This window comes from Fundulus heteroclitus, chromosome 22 (genome assembly GCF_011125445.2).
Source record: "Fundulus heteroclitus isolate FHET01 chromosome 22, MU-UCD_Fhet_4.1, whole genome shotgun sequence".
Lineage (NCBI taxonomy): Eukaryota > Metazoa > Chordata > Actinopteri > Cyprinodontiformes > Fundulidae > Fundulus > Fundulus heteroclitus.
Window position 1 is genome coordinate 31,068,481 of NC_046382.1, and position 19,511 is coordinate 31,087,991.

The 19,511-nt window shown below is 38.5% G+C and overlaps 1 protein-coding gene across 1 annotated transcript in view; it reads left to right on the forward strand.

The window, feature by feature from the left end:
• ryr2b (ryanodine receptor 2b (cardiac)) overlaps positions 1 to 19,140 on the forward strand; it is a 102,842-nt gene extending 83,702 nt beyond the window's left edge. The window contains exons 94-104 of the mRNA XM_036126063.1: positions 670 to 800; positions 954 to 996; positions 6,870 to 7,006; positions 7,775 to 7,835; positions 8,153 to 8,299; positions 8,453 to 8,587; positions 12,211 to 12,367; positions 12,641 to 12,705; positions 14,946 to 15,046; positions 16,540 to 16,591; positions 18,845 to 19,140. Of these exons, the coding sequence (XP_035981956.1) occupies positions 670 to 800; positions 954 to 996; positions 6,870 to 7,006; positions 7,775 to 7,835; positions 8,153 to 8,299; positions 8,453 to 8,587; positions 12,211 to 12,367; positions 12,641 to 12,705; positions 14,946 to 15,046; positions 16,540 to 16,591; positions 18,845 to 18,940 (1,125 nt within the window). The 3' untranslated portion in view covers positions 18,941 to 19,140. The remainder of the gene's footprint in view (positions 1 to 669; positions 801 to 953; positions 997 to 6,869; positions 7,007 to 7,774; positions 7,836 to 8,152; positions 8,300 to 8,452; positions 8,588 to 12,210; positions 12,368 to 12,640; positions 12,706 to 14,945; positions 15,047 to 16,539; positions 16,592 to 18,844) is intronic.
• The last annotated feature ends 371 nt before the right edge of the window (positions 19,141 to 19,511 follow it).

Sequence of the window (19,511 nt, forward strand, 5' to 3'; positions counted from 1 at the left end):
TTCATGGGTCAATAGTAAGAACCCTATCATGGATAGGAAAGGAGCTTCGGACTGCTGTTAAGAATTTGGACAGTTTTAACTCCAATGTCATTATGTGAAGGAAAGACTAATGAATGATGTGAGTTAAATCTGGGCCTACAGCCTTCCGAAAATAAACCACAAAGTGTGCACTCTCCTGTCTCCAGATATTTTGGTTGATTTCCGTGAGGGGGCTGTGCTGACACAACATGTCACATTGTGGGATACCTTAAGGGTCCTTAGTGCTGGAAAGGGACGTTGCAGGGTTCCTAGGCAAAACTAGCCGCAGAAGGAGCATACAGGCTACTTTTCCTTCCTCCTTCCTTACTGACTGAACTATTCTGACAGCACTTATCGTGGCGACCGCTCATGCACTCCACTTTGGATAAAGTCCTTACTCTATAAGTTAGCCAGGGTTTTGGCAAATTGACGTGAAAATGCAAACCTTCCCATTGAGTCAGTCCATCATCTATGAGTAATAATTTGCTTATTTTTACTACTTTTGTTTTTGCTTAATTTTGTATATATAAAGAAAGCCAAAGAAATTGTCTACTTGCCTTCTTTAAGTATTTCTATGTTTTTGGATTGTTCATTATTTGCAGAGAAATCAGTTTAAAACAACTTTTTCCGACCAATGTATTTGATTTAAAGGTACCACTAGTGATCTTCAAACGAGAGAAGGAGATCGCCCGAAGACTGGAGTTTGATGGACTGTTTGTGACACAGCAGCCTGCGGAGGAAGACATAAAAGGGCAATGGGACCGCCTGGTCATCAATACACTGTATAATCATGTCTTTATTTATTAAAGGCAGATTGATATTTTATCTCATAATATCTAATAAAAATGGCTTCGTAGATGGAAAGACATATAATTCAAATTATTTGTAATCATACAACATGTTGATATTGAATTTTTATTTCTGTATTTTTTCAGATCATTTCCAAGTAATTACTGGGATAAGTTTGTGAAAAGAAAGGTAAGACCTTCAAAACGGATTCCTTTAATACAGACAATTAAATACAAATTTAAATCTAAAAGTGCTCGCACGTGTGTAATTATATGCAGATTTCATGCAGCGATGGTGCATTACAGAATGAACTGATCTGTGATGAAAGTTTTAATGGCAGCTGTAATTATTCCACTGTCAAGTGCATATAATTTTATCATCTTCAGAGAAAATTAAACACTTTGAGCCTTTCATTTTCGATTAATACTTGTGCAATAGATGAACTTTCTGCAAAGTATTTTTGCTCTTTGTCTTTATATATATATATATATATATATATATATATATATATATATATATATATATATATATATATATATATATATATATATAAAATTTCACAAATTTATAAAGTTTCCAGATAGGGAAAGTGGTATATTAGCATATTAGATCAGGTCTAATATACTGCTACAGCCTCATACAGGAGCATATAAGGCTGTAGCAGCTCCTCAGTTTGGATCGTCAGACGTCATCTATGTGGGCCTGATCCCTGCTCACCAGCCCCTGATCTGCAGAGCCATACCTGTCATCAAAACCATTTAGGTTTGGACTGAAGCAGCCTGCTTAGCTTTACAGGACAGCTTTGAACACAGACTGGGTGATGTTTATAGAGCGAACTAAACTGGAGGATTACACATCATCTGTGCTTGGGAAATGCACATCTGCCCCACTGATCCTCAACTCTGGAACGCTCCAGGCTTGTGTTCTCAGCCCTGCTCTCTTCACCCACTTTATCTCTCCACCCCGCATACATGGTTCTGAAGTTTGCGGATGACACCCCTATGGTGGGTCTCATATCCAACAGCGATAAAACCCACTACAGAGAGGAAATTCACAATCTGACACAGTGGTACTACAGGAACAACCCCATCCTGAATACTGGCAGGACCAAGGAGGTCATACTGGACTACAGGAGGTCCATGAAGACTGAATATGCTCCTGTCTGCCTAGAGGGTGAGGTGGTGGAGCATGTTGACAGCATAGAGTTCCTGGACATTCACATATCCTCTAACCGCCACTGCGTTGTGAACACCTCCCACCTGGTGAAGAATACGGTGGCCCTGAGGTGCAAAGCGCTACAACTTTAAGGAAAGCACTCCAACATTAATGAAAGCGCTACAACAATAAGGAAAGCACTCCAACATTAACAAAAATATTACAACATTAACAAAAGCACTTCAACATTAACGAAAGCACTCCAACAATAACAAAAGCGCTACAACATTTAGGAAAGCGCTGCAACATTTAGGAAAGCGCTACAACATTAACAAACCGGAAGAGGTACGTCCCAGTGGGAGACCTAAGAAATCGCTGATTGGACTACAGCTCGTTTTTACTTTTGAACCGAAAGTATTTCTGGCTTTACTGTGTTTTTTAAAACCATGAATGTTCTCGGTGATCCAAACCATAAGAAGCAGTCTAAAACGCCACTTAGTCTGTTTATAAGTTTCGCTTTTATTAATTAAGCTTTTTTTTAACTACGTGCGCTGTGTTTCTGTACCTCAACGCTCTGGTCTGCTCCTCTCCCCTCCCTCCCCTCGGACCCAGGGGCTTTTATCAGCGGCAGCCTTATCACTACGTTTAATGTCTTTCCACTCCTACCAAAATGTCCTAATTAAAATCAATAGGAGAGTCCGTAGCTGTGTTTCATGCTATTTTCTTTTTAACGACACAGAACCAGTGGCGCTTCGGTGGGCGTGCTGCCTTGGCTTGAATTCAGGTGCGCAAAATTACGTTACATATAATTTAGGTGTGCACTTTTAAGGGTCATTTCAACAAGCTTGTAACATCGGAGCTTCAGTTCAGACCCAATATTCATTCTCTTCCCTCTAAAGGAGCCCTATACAGTCTTTATTTATGCATTTCCCCCACTGTTATCCCTCGCGCGCAGCGCACCAGGGTAAAATAAAGCAGCTGCGGATCATGCGTAAAGACCCCCCCCCCCCCCCCCCCGAAACAGATTTTATGTTATCGTAGTTGATAATGAAACTACAGCTTATCATTAATCTATCCATGTTGGTCTCATTTGTGAATGAGGCGGAGTTTGATCAAGCCTAAAAGGTCCTACATTTTCCCGTCAGCTGTAACCCTTAAAGCATACAGGGCTGCGTCGTTCACGCTGCGTCTTTACGCATGATCCGCAGCTGCTCTATTTCACCCTGGTGCGCTGCGCGCGAGGGATAACAGTGGGGGAAAAGCATAAATAAAGACTGTATAGGGCTCCTTTAGAGGGAAGAGAATGAATATTGGGTCTGAACTGAAGCTCCTGATGTTACAAGCTTGTTGAAATGACCCTTAAAAGTGCACACCTAAATTATATGTAACGTAATTTTGCGCACCTGAATTCAAGCCAAGGCAGCACGCCCACCGAAGCGCCACTGGTTCTGTGTCGTTAAAAAGAAAATAGCATGAAACACAGCTACGGACTCTCCTATTGATTTTAATTAGGACATTTTGGTAGGAGTAGAAAGACATTAAATGTAGTGATAAGGCTGCCGCTGATAAAAGCCCCTGGGTCCGAGGGGAGGGAGGGGAGAGGAGCAGACCAGAGCGTTGAGGTACAGAAACACAGCGCACGTAGTTAAAAAAAAAAAGCATAATGAATAAAAGCGAAACTTATAAACAGACTAAGTGGCGTTTTAGACTGCATCTTACGGTTTGGATCACCGAGAACATTCATGTTTTTAAAAAACACAGTAAAGCCAGAAATACTTTCGGTTCAAAAGTAAAAACGAGCTGTAGTCCAATCAGCGATTTCTTAGGTCTCCCACTGGGACGTACCTCTTCCGGTTTGTTAATGTTGTAGCGCTTTCCTAAATGTTGCAGCGCTTTCGTTATTGTTGGAGTGCTTTCGTTAATGTTGAAGTGCTTTTGTTAATGTTGTAATATTTTTGTTAATGTTGGAGTGCTTTCCTTATTGTTGTAGCGCTTTCCTAAATGTTGTAGCGCTTTCCTTAAAGTTGGGGTGCTTTCCTTAAAGTTGTAGCGCTTTGCACCTCAGGGCCACCGTAGAAGAAGGCCCAACAACGGCTCTTCTTCCTCAGGAAACTGAAACGGACAGGACTTTGCACTAAGTTGTTAAAAACCTTTTACAGAGCTTCAATAGAAAACATTTTGTGTCTCAGTATAACAGTGTGGTATGGGAGCTGCACAGTGCAGGAGAGGAAGGATTTAGCACGGGAGGTGAGGACAGCACAGGGGATTGTGGGATGCTGTACACAGTATCTAGACACAGTCTATGCTGCATGAGTCCAGAAAACAGCTAGATGTATAGCCACAGATCCTGCCCATCTGGGCAATGCACTGTTTGTCCCTCTACCATCAGGAAAATGATTCAGGAACATTAAATAAAATAAACTAATAGACTTAAAAACTGCTTCTTTACCAAAGCTGTAAAAGCTATGTCCCCCTGCTCAAAGTAAACCACCAGCCCAGTTCTTAGACCGTTTCACTTTACAAACAATGTACTGGATCCACAGGTTCTTGATCCAATGAGAATCATTGACACTGCCTCTCTCACTTGCAAATTTGTATTTGCACACTTCTGTCTTTTTAGACATCCATGAAAATAGCACTGCTCTGCAAATGTATTGCACAGTATTTGCAATAAATTTGCTGTCTGACTTTTTGAATTGAAAATAAGCAAATTAGCTGCTAAAGTCTATTTTCACACTTAAACCCCTCAGGAGTGTTGTTAGCCTTTGCAATCTACTGATATATATATATATATATATATATATATATATATATATATATATATATATATATATATATATCTCTTTAGTCAAACAGGGGAAATCTGATTCATTTATAAAGCATGATTAAAAAACAGTAAGTCTGTTCAAAGTGTTGCACGAATATAAGAAGAATGAGAGAGATAAAACCAAGACATAAAACAGGTTTTACAACACTTCTAAACAGATCAGAGCTAATAGAAAGTGTGTTTCAATTCACACCGATCCACGTTATTGAAAAACAGAGGTTTCAGAATGGGACCTTAAAGGGGTAAGCGCTAATAACACACCAAAACAAGGTTTTATTGTGGTTATGTATAAATATATTTAGTAAAACTGGTCTGCATACTGCTAAGAATGTTTCTCTTTAAATCAGGACCAATACAATTTTGCATGTTTTTCTCCAATGGATGTTTTGAATTTCTTGGCAGAATAAATTTACACAAAAGGGCAGCTGATTCTGGAGGGAAACCAGAGCTGATTAACAAGGCCTGAGGCTGTAATCCTGTAAGGGATAATCTGTTTTAACTAAACTACTTTTCATTCTACAAACAGCCACATTACATGGAATTGAGGCAATACATTGGCAAATGATGTCCCGTGGAAGAAGTACTTTTATTTTGAACTTTAATTAAGTTGTCATTAAATACCCCCCCCCCCCCCCCCCCCCCCCCCCCTCCATTGTGAACACTGGACGTATAAAATATTTCCTTCATTCATTTAATACATCCCTCTGCATCATCTGTAAGAGCCTTATATAAATGAGATGACAATGTTTGGTTTTAATTAGGTTTTCCCTACTTTTTGTATGCATGAATTTTGTGTGAGGTAATACATTGAAGCCGAACTTAGGTCGCCTTACCTTTGCCTCTGGATATCAGGTTTCATAGAGCTAGAACAGCTCAATAAAAATCCATGTATTGGTCATCAGGTAGAATTTAAGGACATTTTTTCTCGAACAGATACTGTACTTCACAAAAACATGTTGGAAAACAGAAAGAAAAAAAATACGTTTGGCAATGGTCTTTACACCTGTTAAAAATGTTTGTTATTTATATTGTTATATCGGTTATCTTCAATATATTTGATGGGGATTTTATGTAATAAATTAACCTAGTGGTTAGGGAGCCCGGTGTTTGCATCTTGGAGAGGCCTGAAGGGTTGGCAGTTCACAAATCATTCTGTCACCTTGGGTCCCTCAGCAAGACCCTTGACCACAGTTTGCTCCCGACTCAGTGTATCAGCACACTGCTGGTTAAATGCAGAGACACATTTCCCCTCTGTGGGACTATTAAAAGGAAATATTTATTTATTTGAAACAAATAGCATATAATTGTGACGTGCTTAAAATATGTCACTTAGTTTTTATAATTTATTTGCAAATAAAAATCCAAAAATTGTGGAAGCTCTTTGAATTCAGCCCTATGTGTCAGTGGAAGCAGCTTTTGTTGCAATTACAGCAGTAAGTCTTCATGATGCTGTTTGTTCCCTGAAGTTCTTTAACAATCCCAGGACGCCTTCACAGAACAGCTGTATTTACTTAAGTTGGGTCCTCTGGAGGCAGTTGGTTGGACTCAATTGCATTAAGCGATATCAGAGTAAATTTATCAGAATACAAATGCACGGCATGCTTATCAGCTTTCTATTTGTCCAGATGTCTAAAAATTATGCATCATGTTCCTTCCCTTACACAAATTATGCTCTAATTTGTGTTGATCTATATCATAGATATAGATCAACACTTTGAACAGACTTACATATATCAATTTTGTGACAAAATTGCAAAAATGTGTTGGGGGTTACAAACTTTTGCATGGCACTGTACTGTAACATCACAGCAAGCTGAATTTTTTATACTCAGCTTATTTTACTCAGCTAACATGAGCATGCATCTCAAAGATGGGTATCAAAAACCTTTTATGTTCGCTCATCACTTTTGCAGAAGCGGCAACCATCATCTTGTCGGCAGAACTAAGCCGCCATCTCATTATGATTCCGACAATACAGACAATGGGGCTAATTATCCTCTCGTGTCTCTTGCCATGCCTTATTCAATCCAAGAAACACTAAAAGGGCTATTGTTCCAACCTGTCTTTTTGCCCATGACAGGTGATGGATAAATATGGAGACTTGTATGGCTGTGAGAAGATCAGTGAACTGTTAGGTCTGGACCAAGCTGCTTTAGACTTCAGCACTGAGAGAAAAGAACAGAAGAGGCTCAGAAGAGACAGTGCCTGGAGTGCCCTGTGAGTAGAAAGAAAATATTAAAAATGTCCAGGTCTTTGCAATTCTACCTTCTGAGAAAGATAGAGCTCAAACTGCAGCCGTCTAGTCTAGCATTCATTTCGTACCATTTACGGTTGCAGGCAAAATGATGGAGATTTTTTCTCATACTGAAGAACAAAATCAAAACAGGAATCATTCCTCAGCATTGCATGTGCACTTTTGTCCCAAACAAGATATGAGGAGTGTACTTAGTAGACAACAGTGCAAACACTACAGCTTGCTATAGTGTTTGCAATGTTTGCCCAATGAGTAAGTATGCACATGGCTTGTATTGATATAAAAACATCCAAATAATTAAATCATCATCGGCCTTTCTGCTGTACATTCCTCTGTAACACTAAATGGCCCCTTTTTCTAAGATACACAACCCCATTGGGCTTCTTTGCCCTTTTATTCAGCTTTTGTGTGTGCTTTTTAGTAACAACCTCAATTACCATTTCAGACCAGTGAATATTTGTAGTTCATATTTTTATTAATGACGGTTTCTGTGAGGGTGTGTGTATCTCTGTGCATTGCCTAACACGTGGCCTGACAAAAGAAGGTCCTAAAGCATTATCTTGTACTTGAGGAAGAACAGGACATTCTGAGAAGTCGTCACATAACAGACACTCTCTTTCAAAGAACACAATGTAGCTCAAGGGTATGATTTTAGCCCTGGACATTTTGACCTCCTTTTCCCGGTTCCTCGTGTTTTTCATGTATTGTTGCCGTGACGCTGTTTGTTCCAGATTTAACTCCCTTGACGTGAAGTACCAGGTCTGGAAGCTAGGAGTGGTGTTCACTGACAACGTAAGTTTGGTTACGTCCATCAACTTGGGCTCTTACTGGATTTGCTTTTGGACGCTCGCTCTGCCAAAACAAATATAAACATGTCACTTTGTAGTATTTATGTGACCTAATAATAAGCTATGGCCGAACATTGTGTGTAGAACATTCAATATTTGATGATTAAATCTAGATTTTGTCTGATACAACCGCACATGTTTCAAAGGTGATGGCAATATCCTGTCATCCCACTTGTCTAAAACACACATTTGTCTTGCTGTTGTTGTAATCTAATATTTGTTGTATTTATGTTGACTTGTGTGTGTGTGTTTGTGTTTTAGTCCTTCTTGTACTTGGCCTGGTACATGACCATGTCAGTTTTGGGTCATTATAACAACTTCTTCTTTGCTGCCCACCTTTTGGACATCGCTATGGGCTGTAAGACTCTCCGTACCATCCTTTCTTCTGTCACACACAATGGAAAACAGGTGTGTGCTCATGTGTGTGTGTTTGAAGGATGTGTTCAAAGATGAAATGCAGCGTATGTGATGTCTGCTTTCAAGGTGTAGCCATAACCTGGAGCATTTCCAAAATGACATCTGCCTCTATCTCTCCTCTTGCAATCGTGTTTGCCTTGTCAGCTGGTGCTGACCGTGGGACTGTTGGCAGTCGTGGTGTATCTTTACACTGTTGTAGCCTTCAACTTCTTCAGGAAGTTTTACAACCAGAGCCATGACAAGGAAACCGAAGATATGAAGTGCAACGACATGCTTACCGTGAGTTAAATGTGCAAATTGGCCCTCACCTTCTCTTGTCTGTTTACCTCCCTTTGCAGGGGTATCTTATGAGAGAATCCTCAAAAAAAGTGTTTATTTCAATAATTCAATTCATAAAGTGAAACTCATAGGATGAATCTTTTACAATACCTATATAAAACTATATACCATAAATTATTTTACATGGTTCTGTTAATTTTAATGAAAACATCAGCTTAAAAAAATCTTCTAAAAAGATAAGAATCAGAAAATAATCGTTTTTAATACATAAGTGTAAGTCATTGACATTCTCCTCAAAAAGTTACTTTATATGCTGACAAAAGGTCATGACTAAATAAGCTGAAAACCTACAAAACGTGGAATCAAAGCATTTAAATGGAAAATACTGTTGGAGGAAAAATGGGATAGAAAAAGGGGGGCAAACAAAAGGCATTGCCACAACCTTGAGGTTGTGAAGCAAAACTATTTCACAATTTTTTGGGGGAAATCCCGCATTTCAAGGCTTGGACAGCAGCTGGAGTCAGGGCTGTAAGAGTCATGAAGGGACACATCAAAAGACATAAGCTAGCATCCTATGTGTTAAGCCAATCTTGAAACTGAAACATCAGAAATGTCTTACCTGGGTAAAAATATAACTCACCCCAGTACCAGAGCTTTACTCCATCCACATCTAATATTTGAAGAAAGTGCCCAGAGGAGGCGTGGTCTAACTAAACATTAAGCTCATTAGGCGACAAAGGCTGGATTCTAAAATAGTCAGCCGATTTTCAAAGCCCGAGACACACCACATGTAACAATAAAAAAATCCTAGATAAAACATGTTTACTCAAACAGCATGTGGTGTATGGTCAGACGGCAAGCTCAACACACCACATAGAAACAGATTTCACTCAGGATCATTCAGATGTCAGACGGGAAATCTTGCAAATCCTCTCAAGATCTAACATGAGTTTATAATAAATAATCATGGACGACGAGGAAGGATAATGGCAATAGTTTGTGAACTAATTTTAACAAGGAAAAAAACACAACGAAAAAAGAAAGGTGTTGGTTAAAGAAATGGAGACAGCGCGACCAGGGGGCTCTACGCTTGCTGCGCTATGAAATAGAGACAAGTTGTTTTTTGTTGTTGTTTTTTTCTCTCGGGGAATCCCTCTCCTTGCTTTCTGATTGGCTACACGTCACATTCAACAGGCTCCTTGCTCATTTGTCCTCGGGGGACACCACACCCTAGGGCAGGGGTCACCAACCTTTTTGAAACTGAGAGCTACTTCATTGGCTACCTGTGCTAACCTTTGAACTAAAGAGTCAGAGCTCACGTTAACTTCATGTAATATAAACTGAATAAAATAGCTTTTTAGATTAAGCTCACTTGAGGGTTTTTTTATTTTTTGAACAGGCTTGAGGGCACCACACATGGTCCTTGGGGGCTACCTGGTGCCTGCAGGCACAATTTTGGTGACCCCTGCGCTCGGGTATCTCATCAAGACATTCCAACATGTTCAATATCCCCAATTTGAAGTCGGGGCGGTCCCAACGTTTCACATAGCGGACCAGATGACCCCTAACACACCACACATGGCAGGAATATATCTTAAGATTATCTTAAGAAACACAGTGATAATCGGCTCCTCTCCAAAGGGGAAGATCGAGGTGGAAATGGAGCTAAAAATCCTGCCGTGTGAACCAGCCTTAACCTAAAACTCGACAGAGAGATCACAAAGCTCACTTTTCCAGTTCCAACTCTCTACGGAGGCGTACAAGACGGAGCCACTTTTGTGTCCCACAGCAGCCAAGCTACGGCCAAGTTTTTACGGGTGACATCACAATATTTTTTCAACAAATGTGTAGTAGTTGTCAAAACAAGGACCAGCATATGTTCATTATAAACACATCCATTTATGCACTTTATTAGCAAAAAAAAAGTCTGACTTGGGCTTGAGTTACCCTTTCAATGAAAAAACAGACTGGACCATTGCTCTGTGGTCCAAAAACCTCTTCAGCAATAATTGAGAGGCACATAAGCCCGGTTGCTTGGGGGCAAGTATGAAATATCCACATTTAGAAAAGATTTAGGGAGTCAGTTTATCTATTGGTGTAAGTCCACCATGTTTTATCAAGTTCCAAGTATTGGAAGATGTTCGAGAACTACGAAGCCTGCTGAAATGACCTCTGCCATGACTGTTTTTGATTGGCAAGCAAACTCTCCTGACCTTCAACCCATATAATACATATAGCACATTGTTAAGAGATGGGTGATAGACATCTGACTTAACAATACTGATGAGCTGAAGACAAATATTAAAGCAACCAAAGCAAGTTTAGCCAAGTTTAACACCTTCGCAGAGCCAAAGACTGATCCCTTTTAGGCCACACAGGACTAATGCGGGAAGAAGGACCCTTCATCAAGTACTGAGTGTACTGTATATACTTTACAGTACATAGACATAATTTTCAGTAGGTCAATATTTCTCCTTTTTTAAGTTGTCTTATTCACTGTAATATTTTTGAGAAACTGCTTTAAGAATTGTGGGTTTGTATTAGCTGTGAGCTATAGTCATAAAAATTAAATACATTTTTTAATATAGAACTCTGTAGCACTTAAATTAACTGAATGAAAATAGATACATTTTCTCAGTAGATCCTACCTTATCGGGTTGCTCAAGTATTATCAAAACCTCTGTTTCTTTCCTGCATGGTCCATCATTTTTAAGACCTATTTAAAAAAAAAAAAAAAAAAAAAAAGCAAAGGCAGTGTCTGAGGTGATCTCCATTTCTGAAGTAAAAACAGACCTTTTGTATTCACGTCTCCAAAATATGATAGACACATGAAAAAAATCAGCGCCAAAGCCTTAGAATGCCTCTTTGTTTGCTCGTTCTTGACGTTAACACCCAAACGCCTGATCTATTCTAATGTGGACTCCACTGTCAGTCACATATGCAGGCGGATGGCTCGCGATACCATTTGAATAAACCCTGCTATTATGGGGAGGTGTGGGGGGGGGGGGCAGGGAATATTACACTGAATCATCAGCCACATCCACTGTGTTGTTGTTTATTGTGTTGAAATAACAGTAATCTGAAATCTTTTTGCAACTAGATGAATAATATTTTTAAGCCTTTTGAAATTCAGAGCAATAAAAAAACAACATATCTAAGTGTTTTGGACAAAATTTGTTTTTTTCTTTTTCTTTAAATTCCATGTGATGAATAGCGTTCTTGGCACTCAAGCACATAATAGAGGTCGGACAAACTGAAAGGTTAATACTTACCGTTATGTTGTCTACAAAAAGGCCTCTGTTCTGTGTTCACATTTTGAATTTGTACAATAATCCTACTTGTTACCCAAACAAGTACAAGCCATTCTCATAAAGCAGCCGTCATGGAGGCAGAAACGAAAGTGCCTTGAATGTATCACTGTCTTTAACACTATGAATTTTCACCATAACGCGTTATCTTTGCTTAAAACGATTTCTCCTTATTTCACACCCTTTTCAAACAAATTGGAGATAAAAAAAATACAATAAAAACACCTTAGGTAGTAATATTTGGAAAAAAAGTGTGCATTCTCCTGAAATGAAATGCAAACTATACCATGACCAATGATGGTTTTTTTTTCTTAGTGTTACATGTTCCATATGTACGTGGGAGTGCGAGCAGGTGGTGGGATTGGTGACGAGATCGAGGATCCTGCTGGAGACGAGTTTGAAGTCGAACGCATCATCTTCGATATTACGTTTTTCTTCTTCGTCATCGTCATCCTCCTAGCCATCATCCAGGGTGAGTCCCCATGCTGGAATAATTTTTCCCGCATGCATGCAAACAAACGGGACACATGCACTGACAGGCATACCGCGGCTTTCTACCTGCAGCATACCTGTAACTCACAAAAATAGACTTTGTTCAAACTGTTTTTGAGTGAATCGTGTCATGAATTTTTCATGTGGGAGTGGAAAGTTGGCCGTGTATCTCTTCATCCCTCTGGAGCAACTGTTATTCACATGAAATGGCAGAGTTTTCAATGCACAGTTACACAATTCCCCCCTCTCTTAGGCTTAATAATTGATGCCTTTGGAGAACTCCGAGACCAGCAGGAGCAGGTGAAGGAGGACATGGAGGTAAGGGGTGACTAAAATGTCTTCTGCACATACACGTTTGACCTGAGATAGAATTTCAGGGTCTATGTACAAAACCAATACCTAAAGCAACCTTATGCATTATTAAAAGATAGGAGCCTGTAACCACACTATCCTCAGATGTTTTACAACACAAAGTCGACATTTGGCAGGTCCATCTCATCTCCCGACTAATGTTACCGGGGCCTTTAAGATCAACTTCATTTGATGAGTTTCTTCAAGGTTGGAGCAAATTGTGTGCCCAAATTTTCAGAATCTTAATTAAAGGTGTGTTATTGGATATTCTAATTTCAGACCAGGATTCCTTTGTCATCTAGAAAAGTGTGCAATTATATGTAAAAAAGAAGAAAAAAAAAATCCAGGTTTGGTATAAATGTAAAAAGAAAAGTTTCTCATAGTCTAAAAGATCCGTCCTTCTGTCCATCCTTCATCTGACCGACTGCCCGTCTTTCCTTTCTTCCAGTCTGTGGTACTTATACGTTCTGGATTTAAATTCCAACCACTGCAGACATACTTGCCTTAACCCAGTGTGAAAATTCCTATTTAAACTTAAACATGGCCTAAGAAGACTGAATATCCTGGTAATCAGAATTACCAGACTGTATATACAATTGTGTAGGAGACATACACATATACAATTGATATGGAAGTGGTGGCCTAGTGGTTAAAGGGTCTAGTGGCTTTAGAGAGAAGGGAGCTTGTGTCCTGGAGAGGGTCCAAGGTTCCTGGTTTGACTCCCACAGACTGCCACTCTGAATCCCTGAGCAAGACCCTTAGTCCTAGAATGCTCCACGGGCGCTGCACAGGGGCAGCCCAGTGCTCCCTAAAGGATGAGTTAAATGCAAGCGACCAGTTTCATTTCAATGTATGTTACAGTGACAATAAAGATGATGATGACTAGAAACCATGCTTCAGACCTGGACTTCATTAGTATAAATGACAGGATATCAACTACCATTATGACATTTTGCTTAAAAGATCATTTGAGTCCAAATATGTTTTGTATTTAATTTTAATTAGCCCCAATTTTTTTTAAACCAATGTTCATAGTCTTATCTACAGAACCTCACATTATATTATGAACGGTAAACTAAAGCTGGCTTCACTAAAATACATAAAGCCTTTTTTTGACTCCACAAGGTCAGTCTATAAATTCTCATTGTTTGCACTTGTAAAACCACATTTGCATGCAAGGAGTATTCTAATGAAGCCTTTGGACTACACAGCCACTAGAGACAGCTGTCCTCAGCCCGGCGCTGAGAAGAAGAGGGGCATAGTTGAAAGAGAGAGGCAGGCCTACTCTCAGTAACAGCTGCAGTTTGTAGTGGGAACAGTCCAACAAAAAAATAAAATAAAAAAATGACGACAAGCAAGCCGCTGAATACGGCTTTGATTACCAGACTGAGGAACGACTTCACAGATGTGCTCTGATAAACCAAGCATAAACAATAGTTTTATGTCACTGAATGTGGAACAGTTCTGGCCACTGGTATTGTTGCAGTCATCATTTTCACCACAGTATTCACAGCGAAAACAAAAATGAAAGGGACATGGTTAAGGTGCATGGTTCAGCGCACTAAAATCTGATTTGAGAGGAATTCAAGCAGCAGCAAAATGCTTTGTGGACTTCTGAGGGTTTGAATGAACAAAAGATGCTGGGACATTGAAATATTTATAAGTACTGTACTATGTTAACATATGGTTTAGTTTTGTGAATGTTTTATGGCCTAAATAATTAATTTGTATTGCCATGTAGTTCTAACACAGCCTTCTTCCCAGTTATTACGATTTAAAACATTTTCCTGGTTTTTACATTTTGCCAGCAGTCAGTAATAATAAACGTGATCCAGTTGCTATTTTCAACCTTCCATCATTTGTTGTTGTTAAAAGGAGTGACCCAACGCACATATTGCATTAAGACCCAAAAGAAAACATTTTATTACTGTTGCTTTCCTGCTTTTACCATGTCTCCAACAACTGTTTAGAAACCTACAATATTTAAAGATTTCAGCTAAATATTCTCTATGTGAAGGGGAAAATTCAGTTAAAACATCAAAAGTATCGCTGCTAGCAAACTATGTCCAATGTTTTAGTCACAGAGTACAATGTCGCTGGTCTTAGACTTAAAAATTCTCTTTAATGTTCTTTATGTTATTCTTTTCTTTTTTCTTTTTTTTTTGCTTGTTGAATGAGTCATGAGTTCTTACTTCTTTCCTCTGCAGACCAAATGTTTCATATGTGGAATAGGAAGCGACTACTTTGACAAGATCCCTCACGGCTTTGAGACTCACACTCTGCAGGAGCACAACTTGGCCAACTATCTGTGAGTTGTCCTACACAGGCTACTGCAAAGTGCGGCCTCGCAGTCGTTTTATGATATCAAACACTAACTAAAACAAATTTAACTCAAAAAGTGACACATGTTTATGTTCACTTACACAAAGATTGTGAACGCCTTTTATAAACTGCATTTAAATCTTCTAACAGACACATCCAGATTTGCTGATAAAAACATACACGAGTATAACAATTATAATAAGCAAAGGGACTAGAGATCCTGATTCAGATCCTTTACTGCCATTCAGATGCTATATCATAGACACAGTGCAGAACTACATTGTATTGTATTGAGCCATGCTAAAAACAGGCAGATAAAAGCTCTGAAGGAAAAATTTACTAGGTCAAAATAATCTTTAGAAAAATATTTAAATATAACCAGGGTAAAACTAAATTATATTTATATTGATATGACAAAATACAATAATTACATTGTAGGACAATTTGTGGGGATAAAGTCCTGGTTTAAGTATTGAGCATCCACATGTACAAAAATATATATAATTTACATCTACTCAGTGTATTAGACATTTGCACTATAAAACAGTGTGCCTACTGGACAGAAGAACAGCAAAGCATGCACTGTCCTATTCAATAAACTGGAACATATTTGAAAAGTTCATTTATTTCAGTAACTCAGTAAATCACATTATACACATTAATAACACTGTTTTCAAGCCTTTATGTCTGTGAATCATGTTAAGCTGACAGCTAATAAAAACATCACTTTTAAGATTAAAATATTACATCACACCCATAAAGAAAAACATTTTAATATAGACGTGGGCTTGAGGAAAATTATATTTAACTGTTTTTTGTAAAGGTTATTACCTTTAAAGGCTACTACTCATCTGACAAACTGGTCTCGCCAGGATACATTCTAATCTATTGAAGGGGACTGCACATTAAAATAAGTGCAATCAAAACTGTCAACAAAATCAGTCAGTAAATGAAAAACAATATTTTTTTGTGCTTGTATACTGACATAGACATTTACCTTTTACTAGGGAAAAGTCAGCCAGGAAAGGCTGTGACAGCTAGGGGTTCAGCAGTTTTAGGTACAACTGTAGATCATGTAATATTAATAAAATGTAATGTATTATTTCACTGCACTTTAACCCTACTGAGTTTTACAGCATTTGCATGGCTTGGACTGGAATTAAATATCAGGCTGGGACTTGGTATTGGTAGGGCTTTCTGTGACATTTTGGTCAACTTGAGAAAAACACAAATATTTTTGACAAACATAATGACCAGTTGTTTTGGATATTGATTGATTCACTAATCAAGTCCCTGATCTGATACTAGCCAGTATTTAACTTGTTAAATTGTTTTCTGTAGTTGTATTCCGGTCAGAAATGCATGTCAAGTACATCCAAGCATCATTACAGCCCGAAAAAGAAATATTTCTACATTTTTCTTCTCTGTGCAAATGTTTCAAATGATGTAACATTTATCCTATGATCTGTGCCTTTGCAGATTTTTCCTGATGTATCTTATTAACAAGGATGAAACTGAACACACTGGACAGGTATGATAATTACTCTCTCTCTACAACCAAAGATGGAATTAGGTGGGCACTTTAAAGGCCCTAGACAATTTAACTGTCGTTGAAAGATCAGGTCTCTTTTAATTTATTCATCCACAACACCCGCCCCCATGTCTCGGTGACCTATTAATTCCAGCATTTGCTATTATAATGACGATCTGTAGATTAACCTTTTCGAGTAAGAAAGAATTTGTATTCATGCAGTCGCTCTAAAGCCATACTGTATCACTCTAGGTATGCAGAGTTAATGATATAAATGCATTCCATGCCAAGGCAGGTTCCCTATGATTTACAGCTTTTTCTTTTTTCTGACTCGTTATACTTTTGCATTAAGTCTAGAGTATAATATTTAGATCCTACGTCTGTTATTATTTCACCTAAACCCTATTTTCTGTTCTTTATTACATAAACATGACCGGTTGCACGGAGCAATAATACATACTTTATCTCTTTTACTTCATTTAAAGAGCTGGGTTGTTAGTTATATATTTCTCTGTCACTGGTTGTGACTTTGTGAAAATATTGTGCATCACAACTGATGAGTCGTTTTATTAGTGTTCACAGGCAGAGTAGTAAATCTGTTTTCACTTCTCTCTCACTTTATAATTTAGGATTTGGCACAGAATGCCTCCAATGTACTACTGTGCAATCAATCAAAAGAAGGATTTTATTTTTGCGTTTTGAAACAGGTTAACGTTTAGGTGGTATTTCCAAACTGAACTGAGTGTTGAGACTTATTTCTAGTTACATCTTTCATTTTCTTCCCGTGGTTTAATCTTCTTTGTTCAAATGGGGAGCTGTTTGGTGGTATACCTAAATGATCATTTGTGAAACTTTTTCTTTTCAATTGTGTTCGGGCTTGTAGGTCATGGTAAACCTATTCATGCCCATAACCAAAAAATCATAAAAAAACAAACATGTTAGTCAAAGAGTAGTGACACTGTGTTTAAAAATGCTGAACTTTGGCACCAGTGTATGAAACAATGTCCACTCTATTCAAATGTAGTGATAGAAAAGTCTCCAGCTGAATATATTTATGGTGAATTATCCTGTGAGGAAGTCAGGAGAAATGTTAGCAAACTAACACCCTAAGAAGGGATTTAAAAGCACACTATTTTGAACCAATTCTGCTTGTTATTCAACTGTGGCAAATTAATATTTGTTTAAAAAACAAATGTATTCAGTGAAATTCTGGCAGCAATCAAATATATACTCTTAATTTCCACTCCTGTTCCGACTAGTGTTTATATTCTAATGTACCGAAGGAAGTGTAAGTACATTCCTCCCAAAAACATTGGTCTCCAATGTAGCCAACTTTATACACGTGTCCCTTGCAGAGGTTTTGTATGTCAGTCCTTTGATCTACATATTCAGTCCATGCATTAAAGTAATGTAGCTGTCAAAAAATGATAACCTAAACGCCATCAGTACATCTGTAGTTATTTTCCTCATAATGTCTTGTTTGGCCCTAAAAAGTCACTTCAAGCTAATGTTACAGATGTAATAGATTATAGCGAATTTATAATACTGATATACAATCAGATGGCAACTGCAGTAAAACACTTCCCCGTCATTTGGCTTAGACACAGTGACAAAAAGAGCCACAGTTGAGCTAAATATGCAGCAGGATTGTTAGCAGAGAGTGGTTATAAATTAACATGTTGTGGAGACAGAAGAAATAAAAAAGTATTTTCTGAGCTGCTAAACTTTATGCTCAAAAACAACAACCATGGCTGTGCCGTCTTCCATCAGTCTACGGTTGTTCCTATGCAAAAACCCAGTATTCCACTTGTTTCCTAAGTTTGAGGAAAAAGTGTTTGCAACAGAGAGACTGTTTGCTTCATAGGAGCTCACATCGCACATTCCCTGTGTTTCAAAAGATTACATATTCTCACTCAAAAATGTCTTCTTTTTTTTCTAAGGACGGCCCATCAGACATTACTGATGCAGACGGCACGTAATAATCTTCCATGTACACTTTTTTTCCTTTGAGAGCTGCAGGGCTAAAATGGCTTTCATGCTCTAAAAATATGTAGGTTGTTATTGCTCTAAAAGTTTATATTTGTCCTTTTAAATGTGTCTTGGGTGTACTAGACATAAAAATGCAAAACTCCGATTACACTCTCCCTGCACACTTTGTAAACGCTTATTATCTCGATCCAGTGGGCTTATTGACAGAATATGTATACATTAGATGCAACTTTTTGATAAATGAGGACTATGTTGACTTTTCAGGAATCCTATGTGTGGAAAATGTACCAGGAACGCTGCTGGGAATTCTTTCCTGTGGGAGACTGTTTCCGTAAGCAGTATGAGGATCAACTCGGCTGACAGAACATCCAAAAGGTCTAAAGCCTCCCAAGATAGTGTTATTGCACGGAAGCCACATTGCTTGTTGCCTTTTGACTCACTAAATTACCTTAAATTTGCGTGTTTATGTTAATCTCATATTAGCTTTTGGAGTGATTTATTTTTCCCCAAACAAAAGTACTCTGATCTGACATTGAATAAATGACTTGGAATCAAAAGAATGACAACTGCTTGTTTGTGTTCGAATCTAAAATAATGTGATTTTGTTTGGAGAGTCTGGTGGGTCGGGAACCTACTCATTTGAGATGTTTACGTCTGCATATGAATTCAGAGCGATGTGACTGGACTGCTTTATAAATTGTTATTTCACACAGTAGAAGCTGGCATTCCAATTTCATGGCCATGGCAATTTTTCTGCCTTAAAACATCCCGTGCTTTCTGAAATTCCCTCTGTGGGACATCCAGATAAACAATTCCCCTTCTGGCATTTACTGTTTTTATCCTACGCTGTTCAGCAAGTCTCTCTCCTGTCTCTTCGGGATCCCTCTGCTCCTCCTCTGATCACTTCTAATCTTTACCCCCCTTCCTCCCC